The sequence below is a fragment of the Panthera pardus genome, unplaced genomic scaffold, assembly GCF_024362965.1.
Source record: "Panthera pardus isolate Hobbes unplaced genomic scaffold, ASM2436296v1 HiC_scaffold_21, whole genome shotgun sequence".
NCBI classification, from domain to species: Eukaryota; Metazoa; Chordata; class Mammalia; order Carnivora; family Felidae; genus Panthera; species Panthera pardus.
Genome location: NW_026526777.1, coordinates 5,156,650 through 5,176,958, shown reverse-complemented (window position 1 = coordinate 5,176,958; position 20,309 = coordinate 5,156,650). Strand labels below are relative to the sequence as shown.

General features: G+C 45.6%; 1 protein-coding gene across 3 annotated transcripts in view; it reads left to right on the top strand.

Moving 5' to 3' along the window:
- SLAMF1 (signaling lymphocytic activation molecule family member 1) overlaps window positions 1–11,669 on the top strand; it is a 35,729-nt gene extending 24,060 nt beyond the window's left edge. For 2 of the 3 annotated variants that reach the window (XM_019433335.2, XM_019433333.2), the window contains 3 exons: window positions 50–123; window positions 7,723–7,815; window positions 9,180–11,669. In XM_019433335.2, the coding sequence (XP_019288880.2) occupies window positions 50–123; window positions 7,723–7,815; window positions 9,180–9,260 (248 nt within the window). In that variant the 3' untranslated portion in view covers window positions 9,261–11,669. The remainder of the gene's footprint in view (window positions 1–49; window positions 124–7,722; window positions 7,816–9,179) is intronic. The other variant, XM_019433334.2, reaches the window with a different exon arrangement.
- Window positions 11,670–20,309: the final 8,640 nt, after the last annotated feature.

Sequence of the window (20,309 nt, the reverse complement as noted above, 5' to 3'; positions counted from 1 at the left end):
TCTCTGGGTAGGCCACAGAGAGATAACCACTGTGATTTCTTTTCCCCAGGTAAAGCAAATCATTACCAGCCAACCACAGAAGCAAAAAGCCTTACTATCTATGCCCAAGTCCAGAAATCAGGTGTAAGTTCTAGACTTTCTTTGTCCGGGGTGGGCCTGTCGTGTTTCCGTGGGATTCCTGGCCAGTCTGTCTTGCATGCCTGACGTTCACGGTTCTCCATGGGTTCTGGAGCAGAGGAAATTAGGGAAGCAGAAGTCAAGAACAAGAGCTCTCCAAAAAGGCATTAAACTTCAATGTCCGATGGGGCTATTTATTATTTGAAATGATGAAAACACTGGGTAACCTGGGCATCTGTGTCTTCATAGGGGAAGAACGAGGAAGCAAGAAACCTATGATAGACGACTCCTCTAGCTGTGGGTCCCTGTTACCTAACTCGCCCTTCTCAAGAGACAGGGGGGCAGGCCTGAGGACAGAGGGAAGGTTTGGAGAGGCTGTGGTATGATGTGTTGGTCTGATGCAAGTGTAGGAGTTTGCAAAGCACCCTAGAGACAGGGAAGGAGGAGTTGAGGATTCTGGCCGGACAGATGGCTAGTCATGATAAAGTCAGGATGCGGCTATGTTAGAAGTTAGAGGGAGGCGAACAGAATACAGTTAGCCAGGAAGATATTCTAGTTTTTCAGACGTGAAGGCAATGCTAGGTGATGTACAAGGCAGAATCCGGTCATGCAGAGGAAGCAAATTCTGGAGTAAAGGGCATGAAGGTGAAGACAGCTTTAACACCTTGGAAAATTGCGTCAGATGGGAAGGCATTTCTGATAACCAGGGATGGGCTCTTGGACGAAGCTCTTATTTCTGCTGCCCCCTGGTGGCCTGGAGGGTTTAATACATAGGCCATCACTATGTCTGACAGCCAAGTTCCATTTGAAAATGGGAGACCTGGGGCACCTGGGTGGCTCAGTCGGTTGGGCGTCCTCCGTTGGCTCAGGTCATGATCTCATTGTTCATGAGTTCGAGCCCTAGCATTGGGCTCTGTGCTGACAGCTCAGAGCCTGGAGCCTGCTTGGAATTCTGTGTTTCCTTCTCTCTCTCTGCCCCTCCCCTGCGCATGCTCTGTCTGTCTTTCTCTCTCTCAAAAATAAATAAACAAACAAACATTAAAAATAGGAGAGTCCTGGAGCACCTGGGTGGTTCAGTCGGTTAAACTTCTCACTCTTGGTTTCGTCACAGGTCATGATCTCATGGTTTGTGGGTTCAAGCCCCACATCGGGCTCTGTGCTGACTGCACAGAGCCTGCTTAGGATTCTCTCTCTCCCTTTCTCTCTGCCCCTCCCCTGCTTGCTCTCTCTTTCTCTCCAAATAAATAAACTGAAAATATGTGTGTGTGTGTATATATGTATATATGTATAGGAGAGTCCCAGGAGCAACCTCTCCCTTGCATTTACATGCTTAGATGGCCAGCGTCAACTTTAGCCTTCCCGGCCCACTCCATCTGATGCTGCTGGCGTCTGTCTTCTTACTGTCATGTATGACACATATACGAAGTGTGACTGTCGGCTCAGCGAATTACCCCATTGTGGAGTCTAGTAAAGCAAACCCTCCCGCCTTGCTTTTCTCCAACAATTTTTTGACTCTTCCCGACCCTTTGTCCTGACACGTGTATTTCAGAATCAGCTTCTCAAGTATCACAAAAGGGGGGAAAAACCCAGTAGGATTGCATTGAATCTACACATCCATTTGAGGAGAAATTACGTCTTTCAGTATCGAGTGCTGTATTACCGTATTAACTACCACCCAGATCAGGGAACAGAACATTGCCAGCAACGCCCACAAGACCTCCTAGTGCCCACCCCCTGGTCTCTAGTCTCTCTCCCCTCGCCAAACATATCGCTATCCTGACTTCTAAAAATATGCTTTAGCTCTCTCTCTCTTCCTTTAACTTTATAAAAATGGAGTCCTGCCATATTTTTCCTCTTGGGCCTGTTTTTGGTTTTGTTCTGGGCTTTTTGGGTTTTTTGCTCGGTATTACTTTCACGAGATTCGTATGTCTTTGTGCTCGGTATATAGTACGTTCGTTTTCGTCGCTTCATTTATAGAATATCAGCATACGGATATACTAGAGTTTACCTAGTTGACGATTGATGGACATTTGGGTTATTTCCAGTTTGAGACTATTATAAAAATTCCAGCCATGAACATTCATATGTGTGTCTCTTGGTAGAAACGTGCAGATATTTGTGTTTGGTATGTACCTAGAAGTAGAATTGCTGAATCATAGAGGATGCATATCCTCAAATTGGCTGCATAAGGCCAAACTTTTTTTGCAAAGTGAGTGCACCAATTTTCTTTTAGGCCAGCTATGCCTTCTAATCAAAACTGGGTGTTATTGGCCTTCAAAAAAATTGTTTTCATGTTTATTCATTTTTGAGAGAGAGAGAGAGGCACAGAGCACGAGCAGGGGAGGGGCAGAGAGAGAGGGAGACACAGAATCCGAAGCAGGCTCCAGGCTCTGCAGTATCAGCCCAGAACCCAGCGTGGGGCTCGAACTCACGAACTGCGAGATCACGACCGGAGCCGAAGTCAAACGCTTAACTGGCCGAGCCAGCCAGGCGCCCCTGGCCTTTTAAATTTTGGTCATTGGGTGTGTCTTTTTATAGCTTTATTTTAAATTTCCCTAATTATTAAGGAAGCTGAACACTTCTTATGTTTATTGGCCATATTAATATCGTCCTTCTTGAAGTGCCTGTTAAATCTCTTACCCATTTTCCTTTGAACTTCCGGCTTTTTAGAATAGATTCGTGTAAGTTCTTTAAATATTTTTAGCTTTTTGGCAGTTACATGTTAGCAGATACCTTCACCCATTCTGTGTCTTGCCTTTGCAATTTCTCGGTGATACCTTCTGATAAAGAAAAGTTGTTAACTTTAGTGTAGAACAATTCAGTAGCCTCTTCCCTCATAGATGGAGCTTTGTGTCCTGTTGGAGAAATCTTTTTCTCTCCTCCCGGGTAATGAAGATATTCTCTGTCATTCTAAAGACCCTACGGCTCATCTTTCACATTGTATCTGTTATGTACCTGAAAATGAGTTTTGAAGTATGGAGTGAAATGGGTCAGGTTTCGTTTTTCTCCAAATGGATATCCTATCAACCACGTTTTGAAAAGATTGCCCTTGTCCCCATCCCACTACCAACCACCCCCCCCCCCCCGCCCCCCCCCGCCCAGTGCTACCTTCATCACAAATCAAGGCTCCACATAGTGAGGATCAATTTTTTTTATTATTATTCTCTTTTTGCTCCATTGGCTTGTTCATTTGTGCTTGTGCCTGGACCATACTGTGTTTACAAACCGGTCATTACAGATTCATTCTAAGTTTGATATCTGGTAAAATGTCTTCTCCCTTGTTCTTGTTCTCCCTCAAGAGGTTCTTGGCCATTTTTGGTCCTCGGCATTTTCATAGATACTTTAGATTCAGTTTGTCAAGTTCCACCTAGAAATCCTGCTGGAATTTTAATCAGAACTGCACTGATCACTTGAGGAGACCATACGTGTTTATAACATTGATTCTTTCCATTCGCCAAATAATATATCCTTTCCATTGTGTCAATCTTTTTTAATTTCTCTAAACGAAGTGTTGTAGGTTTTGTAAGAGGACTTTTCCATCATAGTTTATTACTTGGCGTTGGAACAGTTGATATTTTGAATATTGTCATCTTTTTAAAAATCTTTAGTTTCTGTATATTATTGGTACATAGAAATACAATTCATTTTTATATTTTAACCTTATATTTGCAGCATTGCTAAACTTAAAATTCTAGCCATTTGTCTCTAGATGACTTGGGTTTCCTCTGTACACAACTATACCACCTGTAAAAAAAAAAATACAGTTTATTTCATTTTCAAATCACGTAACTTCTCTTCCTTCTTGCTTTACTGGCTGAGGTGCCTTGTCCAGTATGGAATGGAAGTGTTAATAGAAGGGTCCTTGGATGGTCCCAAACTCACAAGGGACACTTTCAATATCTGACCATTAAATATGGTTTTTGCCGAAGGTTCTTACAGCTGCCGTTCTATCTAATTGAGAATGTTTTCTTCTACGGCTGGTTTGCTAAGGAATCGATGTTGAATTTTATCAACATTCTGCATCTATTGATACTATCTTATGGATTTTTTAATTTTTATTTCTGAAGCGTTTTTGATTATTTTATTTTATTTTTAAAATTTTATTTACATCCAAGTTAGTTAACATATAATCTAATAATCGTTTCAGGAGCAGAAGTTAGTGATTCGTCGCTTACATACAACACCCAGTGCTCACCCCAGCAAGTGCCCTCTTTTAATGCCCATCCCCCATCTAGCCCATCCCCCCCCCCAACACCCTGCCAGCAACCCTCAGTTTGTTCTCTGTACTTAAGAATCTCTTATGGTTTGCCTCTTTTTCTGTTTTTATCTTATTTTTCCTTCCCTTCCCCAATGTTCTTCTGTTTCATTTCTTAGATTCCACATATGAGTGAAATCATATGATATTTGTCTTTCTCTGACTGACTTATTTCACTTAACATAATACATTCTAGTTCCATCCATGTTGTTGCAAATGGCATGATTTCATTCTTTTTGATTACTGAGTAATATTCCATTGTGGGTATATATATATATATATATATATATATATATATGTATATATATATCTCACATCTTCTTTCTCCATTCATCAGTCAAGGGACATTTGGGCTCTTTCCACAATTTGGTTATTGTTGATAGCGCTGCCATAAACATTGAGGGGCATGTGCCTCTTCAAATCAGCATTTTTGTAGCCTTTGGATAAATACCTACTAGTGCAGTTGCCGGGTTGTAGGGTTGCTCTATTTATCTCACGAGCCACACTGATTTGTAAAGACTATCCCGCTTTTGCAGTCCCGGAATAGAAGCAATGTAGTCTGCTCCTTTTAAAATACTTCTGGGTTTTATTTCGTTAATATTTTCTTAAGAGGGTGCTGTCGGTGTCCTGTTTAGGTTTCCGAGGGGAATTGGCCTGCAATTTTCCTTTCTTGTAACTGCCTGGTGAGGTTTTGACACCAAGATTATGAGTGGGAGCTGCATTTCTTACAGCGTAAGAAATGTCTACGGACTTGGTGGCTTAAACCAGAAAAAGCTATTCTCCAGTCGTGGAGGCCAGAAGTCCAAGTTGAAGGTCCTGACAGGGCCACGCTCCCTCTGAAACTTACTTTTCCTCTTCTAGCTTCTGGTGACCCTGGGCATCTTTGGCACTGGTTGGCTTGTAGCTACAGAACTCTAATTTCTGCCTCCCTCTCTGTGTCTCCGGGTTTTCTCCGTCCCTGTCTCTTCAGAGGACGCTCCTCACTGGATTTAGGACCATCCTAATCCAGCTTGACCTGAGTTTGAAATCCTTACTTTAATTACCTCTGCAAGGACCCTATTCCAAATAAGGTCACATTTAGAGATTCTGGATGGACCTGACTTTTTTGGTGGGGGGTGGGGGTCACAGTTCAACCCACCACATGGTGTATGTCCTTTGGGCAGGATAAATATTATCGTTCCCCTTAAATTTTCGGCAGGGTTCCCGGGTGAAGCTCTCTGAGCCAGGAGTTCCTTTGAGGAAGCGTTCTTTTAAATTATATTTTTATTATTCCGTTCTCCTCCCCTTTTAGTAATGAAGCAATTTTTTTTTTCTGTTCTTTAGTTGCTACCCTAGAAATGATAAAATACATCCTTGACTCACCAAAGTCTAATATTTAGTCTCTTCCTGGACAAGACTTCATCTTCGTTTGAAGTTCCCCTTCTGATTTATGTTTTTTGATTTTTTTTTAAAGTTTATTTATTTTCAGAGAGAGAGAGAGAGATGGGGTGAGTGGGGGAGGGGCAGAGGGAGGGGGGAGAAGAGAGAATCCTGCACTATTAGCGCTGAGCCCAGTGCAGGGTTCGAACCCACAAACCTGTGAGACCGTGACCTGAGCCAAACACAAGAGCTGGGCGCTCAACCAATGGAGTCACCCAGGTGCCCCTTGGCCATTATGTAATTTCATGTACTTTTTAAACATAAGAGACATATTGTTTTACACATCAACATGTATGTACACTTCCCTAGGTGTTTACAATTTTCTTTGTTCATATTTCCAATGCCTGTATGATATCATATAAAGACTAATTATGTGGACAATGAGGAAATATGAACATCTGTCTTGTTCTTATTTGCAATGGCGGTATGTTCCCATGATAAAGACCAGGGTACCGGGGAAAATTATCTAACACACGTCTACTGTCTGCTAGGGAACTCTCTAGGTCTTACCAGGACTGCTGCCTTGCACAGCTCATGGGGACACTGTTCACAAAGACTATGTGAGAATAACACCCCTGGAGTTTCTTGTAGATCATGCTTCCTGGCCTCATGCCCTAACTGAAGACACCAAGATACCAAAATGCACTAAGTCGTTACAACTATGTTTAAAATAATTCCGTAAATCCAGCTTAAAATCCTGAAGGGAAATCTAGCAACGTGCTAATAGCCATGTTGTGTCAAAGTGGTAAGACTATAGACAGTTTCCTTTACGCTTCTTTTCTCGTTTCCCAAACTTCTTTTTTTTTTTCATTTTTAAATGTTTTATTTATTTTTGAGAGTGAGAGCGCGAGCAGGGGAGGGGCAGAGAGAGGGGAACAGAAGATCTGGGGGAGGCTGGGTGGCTCAGTCGGTTAAGCGGCCGACTTCGGCTCAGGTCATGATCTCACAGTTCGTGAGTTCGAGCCCCGCGTCGGGCTCTGTGCCGACAGCTCGGAGCCTGGAGCCCGCTTCGGATTCTGTGTTTCCCTGTCTCTCTGCCCCTCCCCTGCTCACCCTTTCTCTCTGTCTCTGAAAACTGCATAACATTAAAAAAAATTTAAAAAAAAAAAAAAGGTCTGAAATGGGCTCTGTGCTGACAGCAGCAAGCCTGACACGGGGCTCAAACACACGAACCATGACGTCATGATCTGAGCTGATGTCGGACGCTCAACCAACTGAGCCACCCAGGCAGCCCCTCTCCTTTCCCAAACTTCTTAACTTCTCCCCCATGCCTCTAAGTCGGTGGGACTCCTGGCTTTGATACTTCATGCACGTGCACGTAGGAAAGTGTGAAGTCTTTCTGAGCCTTAGCGTCCCCATCGGTGACGTGTCGCTACGAGATTTAACAGAGTGCATGTGAACCCGATGTGGCATCTGCAGAAAAGTTCGTAAACTGGCACCTCTGGATATGTGTGCCTATTGTTAAGTTCAGTACTTGGACGGGAAAGAGAGGTCTCGGGAAACCGTGTCAGAGGAAGGAATAGTACAAACAGCAGTGTGGGAAGGGATGAGCTAGCTCTGTGTGCTGTAGGTGACAGGAGCGAGACAGATCTTATGAAGACCCCGTTCCCTCCAGCTGCCCTGGTGGGAGCCACGGCGATGCCAGTTCACCATAAGGAAGACTTTTAAGACATCTGGGAGGAGCTCATGGTGACGTGGGCTGCCTCACCAGACTGTGAGCTCCGCAGTGTCGCCTGGGGCGTCCAAGCAAAGCCCCGAGAGCTGAATTCCAGGGAATTTGGAGGGACCTTTCCACCAGGGAAGGTGGCTGGGCCAATGGCCTCTGGGGGGCTTTCTAGCTCAAAGCTTCTGGACCTTGGGCTTCTCCATGGGGCGGATCTGGTGGAATCCACTGCCCGGCTGATTTCCTGCTTTCTTTGCTTCTCTTCTAGTCCATTCAGAAGAAACCCGATGCCCCGTCAGCTCAGGACCCCTGCACCACCATTTATGTCGCTGCCACAGAACCTGTCCCAGAGCCTGTCCAGGTGAGGAACCGGTCTGGGCCTCCTCTCTGCAGGGAGGGAAGAGGCCGTCTCCTGAAGCGGAGAAGGCAGGCCCTGGCACGTGGGTCACCAGGAGCCTCTGTGGCTGCGGGACTTCCAGGAGACCCCTCCTGGATGCTCACTTGGGGACACAGCTCTCTCTGTTCCCTAGTGTTTCCCTGAGGGTTGTCCAAGAACCCCATCGGCATCGGCATACATGTATTTGCTAAAAATTCATTTTCCGGGGGCTTTCTACTGGGTCAATCAGAATGTCCACACTGAGTGACCAGGCATCTCTACATTAAACAGCAACCTCCCCAGGTGGTCCCAGAGCACTTTGACATTTGGGATTTGCATCTTGCATCCAGGAGTCCGGCTGCAGAACAGAATCACGGGGCGGGGGGGGCGGGGGGAGCTTTGTTAAAAGGCTCGGGCCGAGGCTCCATCCAGTCCCATGTCACCAGAAGGTCTCAGAGTGGCACTCTGCCTGGCGTGAGCCCAGAGGACCCTGTGGTGTGTGGCCCAGACTGAGCCTCGCCGGCTCCCCCCGCTGCAAAATGACCATGGATTAAACTGGCTTGATGGGAACTATGCCTTTTCCTAAATGGACAGAAATTCTGGGCTGAAATCTTGGCTCTATATTAAGTAAAGCATTTTCTGAGACAATTGAGGATCAAAAGGCCACAGAAATGCTTCCATTCGCCTCCTGCCTCAAAGCTCCCACAGCCGGACAGACACCCGGAAATGCCTGGGAAGATGCCCCGTCTGCATCGGGACTCTATTCTGAGGACGCTATCCTATCCAATGGGGAAAGTGAACACAAGGATCTGGCTTTAAAAAGTTTTAAGAAAGAATACAGATTTTTAAAGAAGTTTTCTTCATCGAAGCAGTCTGTTATATTTCACATTTTACAGCAACCCCCCCTGAATTCTTCCATTCTTGTCTTTCTTTCTCTGTCTCTCGAGTGCACTTGACCTAGAAGATGTCTTTGCCCCAAGTCCTTGTCTCCTCTCCCTTCCTGTGGGCTGCAATCTTTCCTTCTCCCTTTGGGTCTCATGAACCCTTTCTAAACCTCAGTAAATCAGAACATCTTGGCTTCCCCAAACCGTGACCCGCGTCCAACCTAGAGCAGAGCCAATGGTTTTCCTTCTAAGGCAGGGGCAGGACACAGAGCAAAGGGGGACATCTCTCCTGGTCCTCCGGGTGGTGATTGTTGATTGTGTGCACACACCCGGGAGGGAGCTGGAGCCCCGGGGCGGAGGGGACGCTGGCAGTGGGGGACCCGAGTGCCGTCCCCGGCAGGTCCCCACGCCCCCTGATACCTGAGACCCTCTCCTTTTACTAAGCAGCCCGGTTTCCGTTTGCAGCCTGTGAAGCCAGTGCCTGAACCCACAGACTTCTGTTTTGCCCTCAGGAACCGAAGTCCATCACAGTCTACGCCAGCGTGACACTGCCGGAGAGCTGACCCCAGAGACTCAGTGAAGGGACTTTCCGCAGCAACGTGGAGGGGCCCGGATAAGCACCGCGCGTGGCCCCAGGTCCCAAGCTCCCCGCGACGCTGTGCACATCTGCCTTCTTCTCAGATCGACGCCCTGGTGATGCTTCTTCCACAGCCACCCGTGGGATGGACGAGGGGCCGAGGCTTTCCAAGCACTCAGCCTGTTCCTCGGGGCTCAGGCCCGGAACAGAGACCTATCTGGTGCAGCTTTCCAGCTCTGTGGTGTAGCAGACGGAATGAGTCACGTGGGTCCCGTGAGCTCAGTCCTCCAGGAGTCTTGCCCCTTGCCCGGACCGGACGATAAGAGCCAAAGGCGGGAAGCTGGGGCCCCCAGTGCCTCCCAGGCAGCTGCCCACCAGCCACGAAGCCTGGGACAGCTCACGTGCCTATGCCTGGTCCTGGGAGCCGACCCCGCTCCCCACGCAGCCCCGATCAGGGCCCTGTGCCTCACTTTCTCCCTCTGGACGGGCAGTGAAGGGTGAACTCCTTATTGTAGGTAGAACACTCTGGGATTATTCAATGAAAGAAGCTAATAGAGTCAGTACTTTATTTGCAAAACCCGGAAGCTGAAGGGTCAATAAACCGACAGCAAGACTGTGAAGTCTCTGAGCTTTGAATGATGGAAGGAAAATCACCTAAGAGTCTCAAAAAATTACAGGGTATTTAAGTATAATATTATAGAACATATAAATATATATACTTATATATGTGCTATTTAAGTATTTAAGAACTCTGAAAAAACGTTCCATGCAGATGGCATTAGGTTTAAAGAAACGTGACGAGAGTTGGCGATGACACCGTTACAGAGGAATTCAGAATTATCAGAAGTGGCCCCAGGCTGATCTTTCACTTCTCCAAATGATTTTTGAATCCCTGTTTCTCTGTTGACTCCATTGAACAGCAGTGTTGAGCCTCAGCAGAGACCCTCTCGCCACGTTCTGAACCCATTTTATACCCACAGGGTCCTTACCAGGCACCTGTGCCCCACCCCTCCTCACGCTACATTTATCCCGAAGTGGAAAGTGAACATATTGTGACCCGACAGCCGCAAGTAATTCCACGCTTCCTGACTTCAATTGCAGGCCAGAGACAGAAAGTGTCTCTTTCAGTAAAGTCCTATTTTCTTCCTCTTCTTGCTCTCAGACGGGCCTTCTTCAGTTTAAGCTCTTTTTTTCTGATAGGTTCTTCTATGACTTTAGTGAACGTGGGTTAGGAAATCACCAGCAATCTCACAACCATATGACGAGGGTCACCGACTGTTCAGCTCAAGGACGCTGAGTGCCAGGGGCACTGCTCTCGTCCTGATGGAACTAGACCCCGACTCCGCCACCCCCTCCCCTGCCTCAGTTGGACTCAGCGACCCAATACTGCCGGTGCCCCGTCTGCACCAGGGTGACCTCCTCCTTGTCTCTTCCTTTCTTGTTTCTAGTTCAGAGTTGGGGACTGAGTGGCCAGTTCTAGGTCACACGCCCATGTCCTACCTCCAAGGGAGACGGGGAATTGAGTATCTGGAACGTTCCATTTTCGTAGTGCTTGGTGGGCTCTCCCTCTTAGGAGTTAGGAATTCTGCAAACGCAAGCAGTGGGATTCAATTCTGGGAAGGCAGAAAAAGAAAACAAAGTTCTCTACACCACCCTGGTATAAACTGAGGCTCGTTAGCTGTCTATTCTCCAAAACTAAGGGAGCTACTATCAAGGATTTGTAAACTCTGAGGTTATGAGCACTCGGTCCTTTACTACGACTCACATTGTTCTAGCAGATCGGTTCCCAACACCTGGGTTTTTCCCGTGGCCGAACCCCACCCGGTGGAAGGAAGGAAACAAAGTGGGGAAGAAGAGACTATCCCCTCAAAATTCCCAGGCCTGGGCTCAAGACCTCACTGAGGAGGATGGCCGTGTCGTGCGGACCTTCAGGCCGACCTTCGAAGGACATTTGACGTCCTGTTCTGCACCATCCAGGCTCCGGGTTCGAGCGGGAAAGCAGAGAGCCCTCAGCTCACATCCTTCCCCGAAGGCACTGTTGCTGGGCTGGAGCGTTCCTTTTCCTCAGGCCTAAAGACGAAAAAAGTCCAGTTTCCCCGTGTTTCTTCCCTCGTGTCTTCTTTTGACTGAGCGTATCTGAATTCTGGAGAACTCAAGAGGAACAGACCATTCTCGGGCTTAAGGGACTGGTGGTGCTCTACAATACGGGCCGGTGTGGTCCCAGGCCTGTCCAGGACACTCAGTCCGGCCACGCGCGCCGATGTGCTGGTAAGGGGTGCATATGGGGGCTGAAGGACCACGATTACAGTAAGTTACGTCTCTTCCTGAGTTGTTGTTTCTACCTCCTGGAAATGAATAAAATTCAGACAATCCATCAAGGAATGTGCACTTTTGTCTCGTGTCACCTCAAGGATTCATAACGTAGCAGTATGGCAAGACACGTTCCACAGACTTGTGTCTCTAAGGCTACGAAGCGCTGAGGGTGTCTCATTTGGTTTGATGGGGTGGGGAGCTGTCTCTTTCCTAGGGTGTGGGCAAGGGTTTTAGCTCAAGGTAGGAGCCACCCTCCCACAGAGACGAGAGCTGTGTGGGCCCACACCTGCTCGTGTTCCCAAGCTGAAATAAATATCCGAGTTCCCTGGGGAGCTTCAAAAATATATACTGATGCCCAGACCCTATCTCAAACTCAAACGAAATCTGGGTTCAGATCCACAGAACCACCTCCTTAGAACCAGAAAGGATTTTGTGATGAGTTCCCCACAACAGCCACAAGGGGGAGACGTAGCAATACAGTCCACCCCACACCGCTTCTGGTTTAAAGGATCAGGACTGAGTCACAGACTCGCCGAAGCTGTGGCCGAATCCTCATTGGTTCCCAACACTTGCGGGCTGGAGGGAGAGCTGACCCCTTCCGTTAGAGATAAGGAAGCCCATCGTGAACTGACGGCCAGCGCTAGTCAAGGTTGGCTGCAGTTAGTTTCTGTCACAGAAGACTCCTAATTTTATTCAACGCTTCCCTCATTCAACAGAGTTATTAAGTTCCTAGTAAGTGTTAGAACTTGTCATCTAGGGGGAGATACAAAGGACACAGACAATCGCAGCATCGTGATAGGTAGAGGAGCACATGATGCTCTGGGATCCATGGGACGATAAAGGAGATGCTGTTAGTAATTACAACGGGGCAATGGTTGGGCAAACCAGAATGTGTTAGTCACCTTAACGACAGGGGAAGAAAGGGATGCTCAGGAAGCTCATAGGAGGCGCGCCAGACTCGGAGGGAGGAGTGAGGAGAGTAGGCTTATTTTAGATAAAAAGTCTGAAGGAACAATGAAAATGTAGAAAATTTCCAGCCAAAGATGAAACGCTGCAGCTCAGAATTAAAAAAAAAAAAAGAATCAAGATATCAGAGTTACCTTTACTGCAGTCACACTTTGGAGTTGAGAATTAGATGAGAGGGGGGGAAAAAGCATAATTTATGCAAATATTTATGCAAATAGTCAACACTAAATGTGTGCAATTGTTCTGCAAAATTTATACTCCTGCTGACAGTACATTAAAGTTCCTTCTTTCCCCTTTCCTCAATAGCAATTGATATTAGCCGATTTTCTTGGCCAATCACATATGTGATACAACACAGTTGGGTGTGGGTTTTTTTTAGTGTTTATTTATATTGAGAAAGTGCGTATGCATAAGACAGTCGGGGAGGGGCAGAGAGAGAGAGAGAGGACAGAGAGAATCCCAAGCAGGTCACGGGACTCAAGCTCATGACTGTGGGATCATGAACTGAGCCAAAATCAAGAGTCAAATGCTTTCTGGCTCTTGATCTCGGCTCAGGTCACGGTCTCATGGTTTGTGAGTTCAAGCTCCTTGTCGGGCTCTGTGCTGATGGTGAGGAGTCTGCTTGGGATTCTCCCTCTTTCTCTCTCTGCCACTCATTCTCTCTCTCTCTCTCTCTCTCTCTCTCAAAATAAATGAACTTAAAAAAAAACTTTTTAAAAAATTAAAAATAAAGAGTCAGACATTTAACCAACTGAGCCATCTAGGTGCCCCATAACACCGTTGTTTTAATGTTCATTAAAATTATGTCTAATTTTTAGACATGAGTTTATGTCTCTTTGTAGATTATGACCTCTTTGAAAATGTTTTTAAACTATTTTTCCAGTTCACCATTATAATAAAAATCAATTTGTCATCCAACATATTAATATTTCAAAAAATCACAAGGTATTAATTAGTTAAGTGCCCTTTAAATTTTTTTTTAATGTTTGTTTTTGAGAGAGAGGCACAGATTGAGCGGAGGAGGGGCAGGGAGAGAGGGAGACACAGCATCAGAAGCAGGCTCCAGGCTCCGAGCTGTCAGCACAGAGCCCAGTGTGGGCCTGGAACTCACCAACCATGATCATGACCTGAACTGAAGGCAGACACTTAACTGCCTGAGCCACCCACGTGCCCCAGTTAAGTGCCCTTTTAAATCTCAAACATTCCTTGGCTTAGATGATAAGTTATATGATTATTCTAGAAATAGGAGAGTCAAGAATTGTCCAGTAGAGTTCACAGTGTGGAGATCATTCCAGCCTACTGAGAGAAATAAATGCTACTATTTCATTTTGTTAGGCAGTAGGGATATCAATACCAATTAATTCTTTTTTTTTTAATTTTTTTAACTTTTATTTATTATTGAGAGACAGAGAGAGACCGAGTGTGAGCATGGGAGGGGCAGAAAGAGAGAGGCAGACGCAGAATTTGAAGCAGGCTCCAGGCTCTGAGCTGTCAGCACAGAGCCCGACGGGGGTCTCGAACTCACAAACCGCCACATCATGACCTGAGCTGGAGTCAGCTGCTTAACCCACCGAGCCACCCAGTTGCCCCAATACTAATTAATTCTTATTACTGATAGAAAAATACAGCTTTGTATACGTTTCTTCAAATGCAACGTGTAATCACTAACAGAACCGATTTGTTTCAGGATTTAGGCCACGCTATTAAGGCAATACAACGTATTGGCAAGAGAAAGAACTTTGCAGTAGAAGCAGTGACTTCTGGCTGGTTTGTGGATGTAAAGCAGGTAGCTCCTCCAAGAAGAAACTAGAAGGAAACAGTGCAGTGAGCTGGCCCAGACGCACCCTCATGACCGTGTTAAGTGGCCAGGTTAATTGGAATAAAAAGAAACACTGGCCATCCTTCCGGCAAATTCCAATTGTATTTCAAGCGATTTTTGTTTCATGAATGCAAGTGCTGTGTTGTTACGTGCCTAAAAGTTTTTGATCACTTTTAAGCAGATTGTGTGTGCCTTTTATCAGACCACACGCTACAGTGTGCTTTTTTTTTTTTTCTTTTTGGAGAAAGAGAGAGACAGAGCACAAGATGGGGAGGGACAGAGAGAGAGGGGGAGGCGCAGAGAGAGAGCGAGACACCGAATCCGAAGCAGGCTCCAGGCTCTGAGCTGTCAGCCCAGAGCCCGACCCGGGGCTCAAACTCACGGACCGTGAGATCGTGACCTGAGCTGAAGTCGGAGGCTGAACCGACTGAGCCACCCAGGTGCCCCGCCACTGTTTTCTAATATCGTCTTAGCCCATTCGGGCTGCTGTGACGAAACACTGTAAACTAGGTGGCTTATAAACAACAGAAATTGCTCTCTCGTGGTTCTGGAGGGAAGAAAGTGCCAGATCACGGTGCCAGCAGATTTGGTGCGGGGAGGACCAGATTCCTGGTGTGAATGGCTGTCTTCGCACCGTGTCCTCACATGGCGGAAGGGGGAGGACGCTCTCTGGGGCCATTTTTATAAGGGCACAATCCCACTCATGAGGGCTCCATTCAAATCACTTTCCAAACCACCCACCCCCCCCCCCCAACTTCCCACCTGATAGCATCACATTGGCGGTTAGATTTCAACATATGGATGGTAGGGGGACATGAACATTCATCCACAGCCGCCATTTTCGGTACACATAAGCCAGGAGCATTGCAAGAGTTTCGGTGCTTCCGTATCCCTGCCAACACGTGATATGGCGAGTCAGGTTTCTCCAGAGAAACAGAACCAATTGGGTATATACACGTATAGCCAGAATGGGGTTTATCCTAAGGATTTGGCTCATGTGATGATGGAGCCTGAAAAGTCTTACAGCCTGCTGTCTGCCAGTCGAAGAGGCGGGAAAGTTGGTGCTGTACCTTCCAGAGTCCAGGAGCACCGATGTGCAATCCCCAGGCAGAGGGCAGGAGGCCGATGACTCCGCCTTACTCCGTGCACTGATTCACGTGCTAACCTCCCCCAGGAACACCCTCCCAACACACTCAGAAGTTGTGTTTTACCAGCCCTCTGGGCATCCTGTGGCCCGGTCAGGTTGACACACGAAATTAACCAGCACAGTGAGTTGTTGTTCTATTTTTTTTTTCATTTTACCCATTTTAAAGGATGTATAGAAGTACCTTACTGTGGTTTGATTTGATTTCCCTGATGGCTAATGACGCTGAGCATCTTTTCACGTACCTGTGGGCCATCTGTGTGTCTTCTTTAGAAAAATGTCTGTTCAGATCTTCTGCCCATTTTCTTTAAATTTTTTTTTAACGTTTATTCCTTTTTTTGAGAGACAGAGTGAGAGTGGCAGAGTGGGAGGGGCAGAGAGAGAGGGAGACACAGAATCCAAAGCAAGCTCCAGGCTCGGAACTGACAGCACACAGCCTGACGCGGGGCTCAGACTCACGGACCGTGAGATCATGACCTAGGCTGAAGTCAGATGCTTAACCAACTGAGCCACCCAGGCACCCCTGCCCATTTTTAATTGGATTTTTTTTTTTTTTTTTTTGCTATGGAGTTATATGAATTCTTTATGTATTTGGATATTAGCATCTCATCCGATGTATAATTTGCAAATATTCTCTCCAATTCAACAGGTTGCCTTTGCCTTTTGCTGATGGTTTCCTTTGCTGCACAGAAGCTTTTTAGTTAAATGTAGTCCCGTTTGTTTGTTTTTGCTTTGTTGCCTTTGATTTTGGTACTGGATTCAAAAAACTCATCACCAAGACCTATGTCAGGAAGCTCACCGCCTGTTTTCTGGGAGTTTTGTGGTTTCAGGTCTTCCATTCAAGTCTTTAACTTATTTTGAGTTCATTTTTGTCTATGGTGTAAGATAGGGCCCAGTTTCACTTTCTGCATGTGAATATCCAGTTTTCCCAGAAAACTTCAATGAATGGAATATCTCCCATTCATTGAAGAGACCATCCTTTTCCATTGTATGTTCTCGGCTCCTTTGTTATAAATTAACTGACCGTATATGTATAGGTTAATTCCTGATTTTATTCACTTGAGCCCTCTCTCTTTTTTTATTGCTGAGAGTAGCTAAAAGCTGGCCTTTCAATTTTGTTTATCTTTTCAAAGAGCCAACTCCGGATTTCATTGATCTTGTCTATTGTCTTTTTCATCCTCATTTCATTTATTTCTGCTCTAACCTGTGTTATTTCCTTCCTTCCACTAACTTTGGGCATCACTCGGTCTTCTTTTTCTAGTTCCTTGAGGTGGAAAGTTATTTGTCTGGGACTTGTCTTGCTTTTTTTTTGAGACAGGCATTTATGGCTATGAGCTTTCCACTTAGAACTGCTTTTGCTACGTCTCACAAATTTTGGTATATTTCCATTCTAATTCATCGTCAGGTATTTAAAAAATTTCTTTCGGTTTCTTCTTTGACCCATTAGTTGTTCAGCAACATGTTTAATCTCCACATATTTGAGAATTTTCTAGTTTTCTTCGCATAATTTCTAGTTTCATACCATTGTGGTCAGAAAAGGCGGTTGGTATGAATTCAATTCTCTTTTAATTTATTAAGAACTGTTTTGTGGCCTAACATATGACCTATTCTGGAACATGTTCCACGTGCACTGGAGAAGAATGCATATTCTGCTCCTTTTGGATGGAATGTTCTGTGTATCTGCTAAGTCCATTTGGACTAATGGGTAATTTAAGGCTGAGCTTTGCCTATCATTTTCTTTCTTTAAAAAAATTTGTTTAATGTATATTTATTTGTGAGACAGAGAGAGAGACAGAACATGACCCGGGGAGGGGCAGAGAGAGAGGGAGACACAGAATCCAAAGCAGATTCCAGGCTCTGAGCTGTCTGCACAGAGCCCAATGCGGGGCTCGAACTCAAGAACCATGACATCATGACCTGAGGTGAAGTCGGACGTTTAACCGACTGAGCCACCCAGACGCCCCCGCCCCCCATCATTTTCTGTCTGGATGATCTATGCATTGATGTAAATGGGGTATTAAAGTCTCCTACTGTTATTGTTTTGTTGTCAATTTTTTCTTTTAGGTTTTTTTTTTTTTTCATATTTGCTTTATGCATTTAGGTGCTCCTATGTTGGATGCATACATTTTTATAAATGTTATATCCTCTTGCTGGATTGTCTTCTTTATCATTATGTAATTTGATGTCTATAACTTAAGATGTAAAGGCATACACAGATTGAAGGTGAAGGGACGGAAAAAGATATTCCATACAGGTGGAAACCAAAAGAAAACGGAAGTAGCTATACCTATATCAGACAAAATAGTTTTTATTTTTTTAATGTTTATTCATTTTTGAGAGAGAGAGAGAGAGAGCACGAGTGGGGGAGGTGCAGAGAGAGAGGGCGATGAAGGATCCAATGTGGGTTCAGCGCTAACAGCAAACAGTCCAACACTCGACCCCATGGACCGCGAGATCATGACCTGAGTCCGTGATCAGACGCTCAACCAACTGAGCCACCCAGGCACCCCGGACAAAACGGACTCTAAAAACAAGAGATAGTGTATATTCAGGTGTAATATTTTTTACTCTATTCTGCTTTGCTTTATTTATTTTCCTGGGAATGTAGCCCCTTCCCTCTGCATGGCAGTTTGAGGGAGAAGCTGCTCATTAATATTTCACTTAGAATCAAATTAAGCTGGGGGCGCCTGGGTGGCGCAGTCGGTTAAGCGTCCGACTTCAGCCAGGTCACGATCTCGCGGTCCGTGAGTTCGAGCCCCGCGTCAGGCTCTGGGCTGATGGCTCGGAGCCTGGAGCCTGTTTCCGATTCTGTGTCTCCCTCTCTCTCTGCCCCTCCCCCGTTCATGCTCTGTCTCTCTCTGTCCCAAAAATAAATAAAAAAACATTGAAAAAAAAAAATTAAAAAAAAAAAAGAATCAAATTAAGCTGGAATAGGGGGCGCTTGGGTGACTCCGTCGATTACGCGTCTGACTTCAGCTCAGGTCATGATCTCGTGGTTGGTGGGTTCGAGCCCAGCATTGGGCTCTGTGCTGACAGCTCGGAGCCTGGAGCCTGCTTCAGATTCTGCGTCTGCCTCTCTCTCTGACCCTTCCCCACTCGTGCTCTCTCTCTCTCTCTCTCTCTCTCAAAAATAAATAAACATTAAAAAAATTAAGCTGGAATAGGATTCATCTGTAATTAACTTAACCCCTCACCTCCTTCACCACCCGTGCCTTTTAGATCTTGCTGATATTTGAGATGGGACAATGTTGGGCTGCAGCTTCCGTACTTTTTTGTTTACTTTTGTATTAAAACTCTGGAATCCAACTATTATGAAATATGCGACACCATACAACTTGCCTCTGATTTCCAGCCCCTCCTCAGTGCCACTTTCTCAGCAAAATTCCGGAGGGGATGGGACTTGTTGGGCAAGACAATTTGGTCTTGCACTGGGGGCTTCCAAATTCCAGCCTGTCTTGCCAGCCCACACCATCACATAAGTTTCATCTCATTTGTCCTTCTCCTCAAAGTCTCTGTTTTTGGCAGACTCTCTCTTCTGCTGGTCTGTACCCCAGACCAGATCCCGCCCCAAGTCTTGAGCTGTTTGGCTCTCTGCTCAACTACGAAGGGCATATTTTTTCACCGGAATTCAGTCCATCAAGGTTTTTTTTGCATACCTTGTACGTCCCGTAGAAAATCTTGATTTTTATTTTGTTGTTGTTGTTGTTGTTGTTGTTGTTGTTGTTGTTGTTATGGGATGGAAGGACTTGTGTATCTTTCTGCATCATATCAAGAGACGAAGTCTCAGAAGTTAGTAGCTTCTTGATAAAAATAGCCTAGTTGTCAGGCAATAAGGCTGAAACACAGAGATAAGACACCGGTCCACGCCCAACAGGAGATAAATCCCTGAGTCATGTACCAATCTGGGATTTTTGAAGACATAGACCTGAGACCAAGCAAGGGCTGTGCACTGTAAGGGAAGATTGAGCATCTTACAGAGAATGAAGACGGAAGAAAGAGAATACAAAGTCGGCTTTTCAGCAGCTCTTGGCAACTCCATACCCTTTCTTCTTTCTTCCTTCTCTGTGCCACGAATACGTGATTGATGTGTGTTTTTGCACGTGTAACAATTACATATTTCAGGAAGCCCTCTCGCGAAAAATATGAAAGTAATATGGTTCAATCTTGTGAAATGAAATACTCAATTTGGGAAGTTTCATTTTTATTGTCAATGTGTCTTCGGTGCCAGACAGCTGCCTAGCTCAGCATGTGCTACCTTTATGTAGATAAAGGAAACCCACTACTCGATTTTGGCCAAGTATGTATGAAGAATGAGGAGGAGGATAGGTCGATGAATGACCCTGAAGGCCCAGGAAGGGGCTAAGGACTCCTCTCCGTGGGAAAAGCTTTACTTAGGTCTCGGGGGCCATGTCCTCTGTTTCCCCAGCACTCTCCAGAACTGCTGGGTTCGGGTTTAAACTGCCTGGCTTCTGGGCCCCAATATTTACTCCCACCACCGCTCCCTGACACCCCACACCCCTACGAGGCCCCTGATATTCTTCTAACAGGGAGTGGGAGGTCTCTACCAGAGAACAGTCAGTCCTGTGTTACATCTGGCTCGATCATAATGTAATTATATTCATTATATTATATAGTAGATGCATTGTGTACATAATAATGTATATAATCAACATAACTATACACAAAACAATTATATATAGTAGAATTATATATAATCCTATTATATATGATTACATATAACTATAATTACATAATGTGAGTTGTTGCCATTTTTAT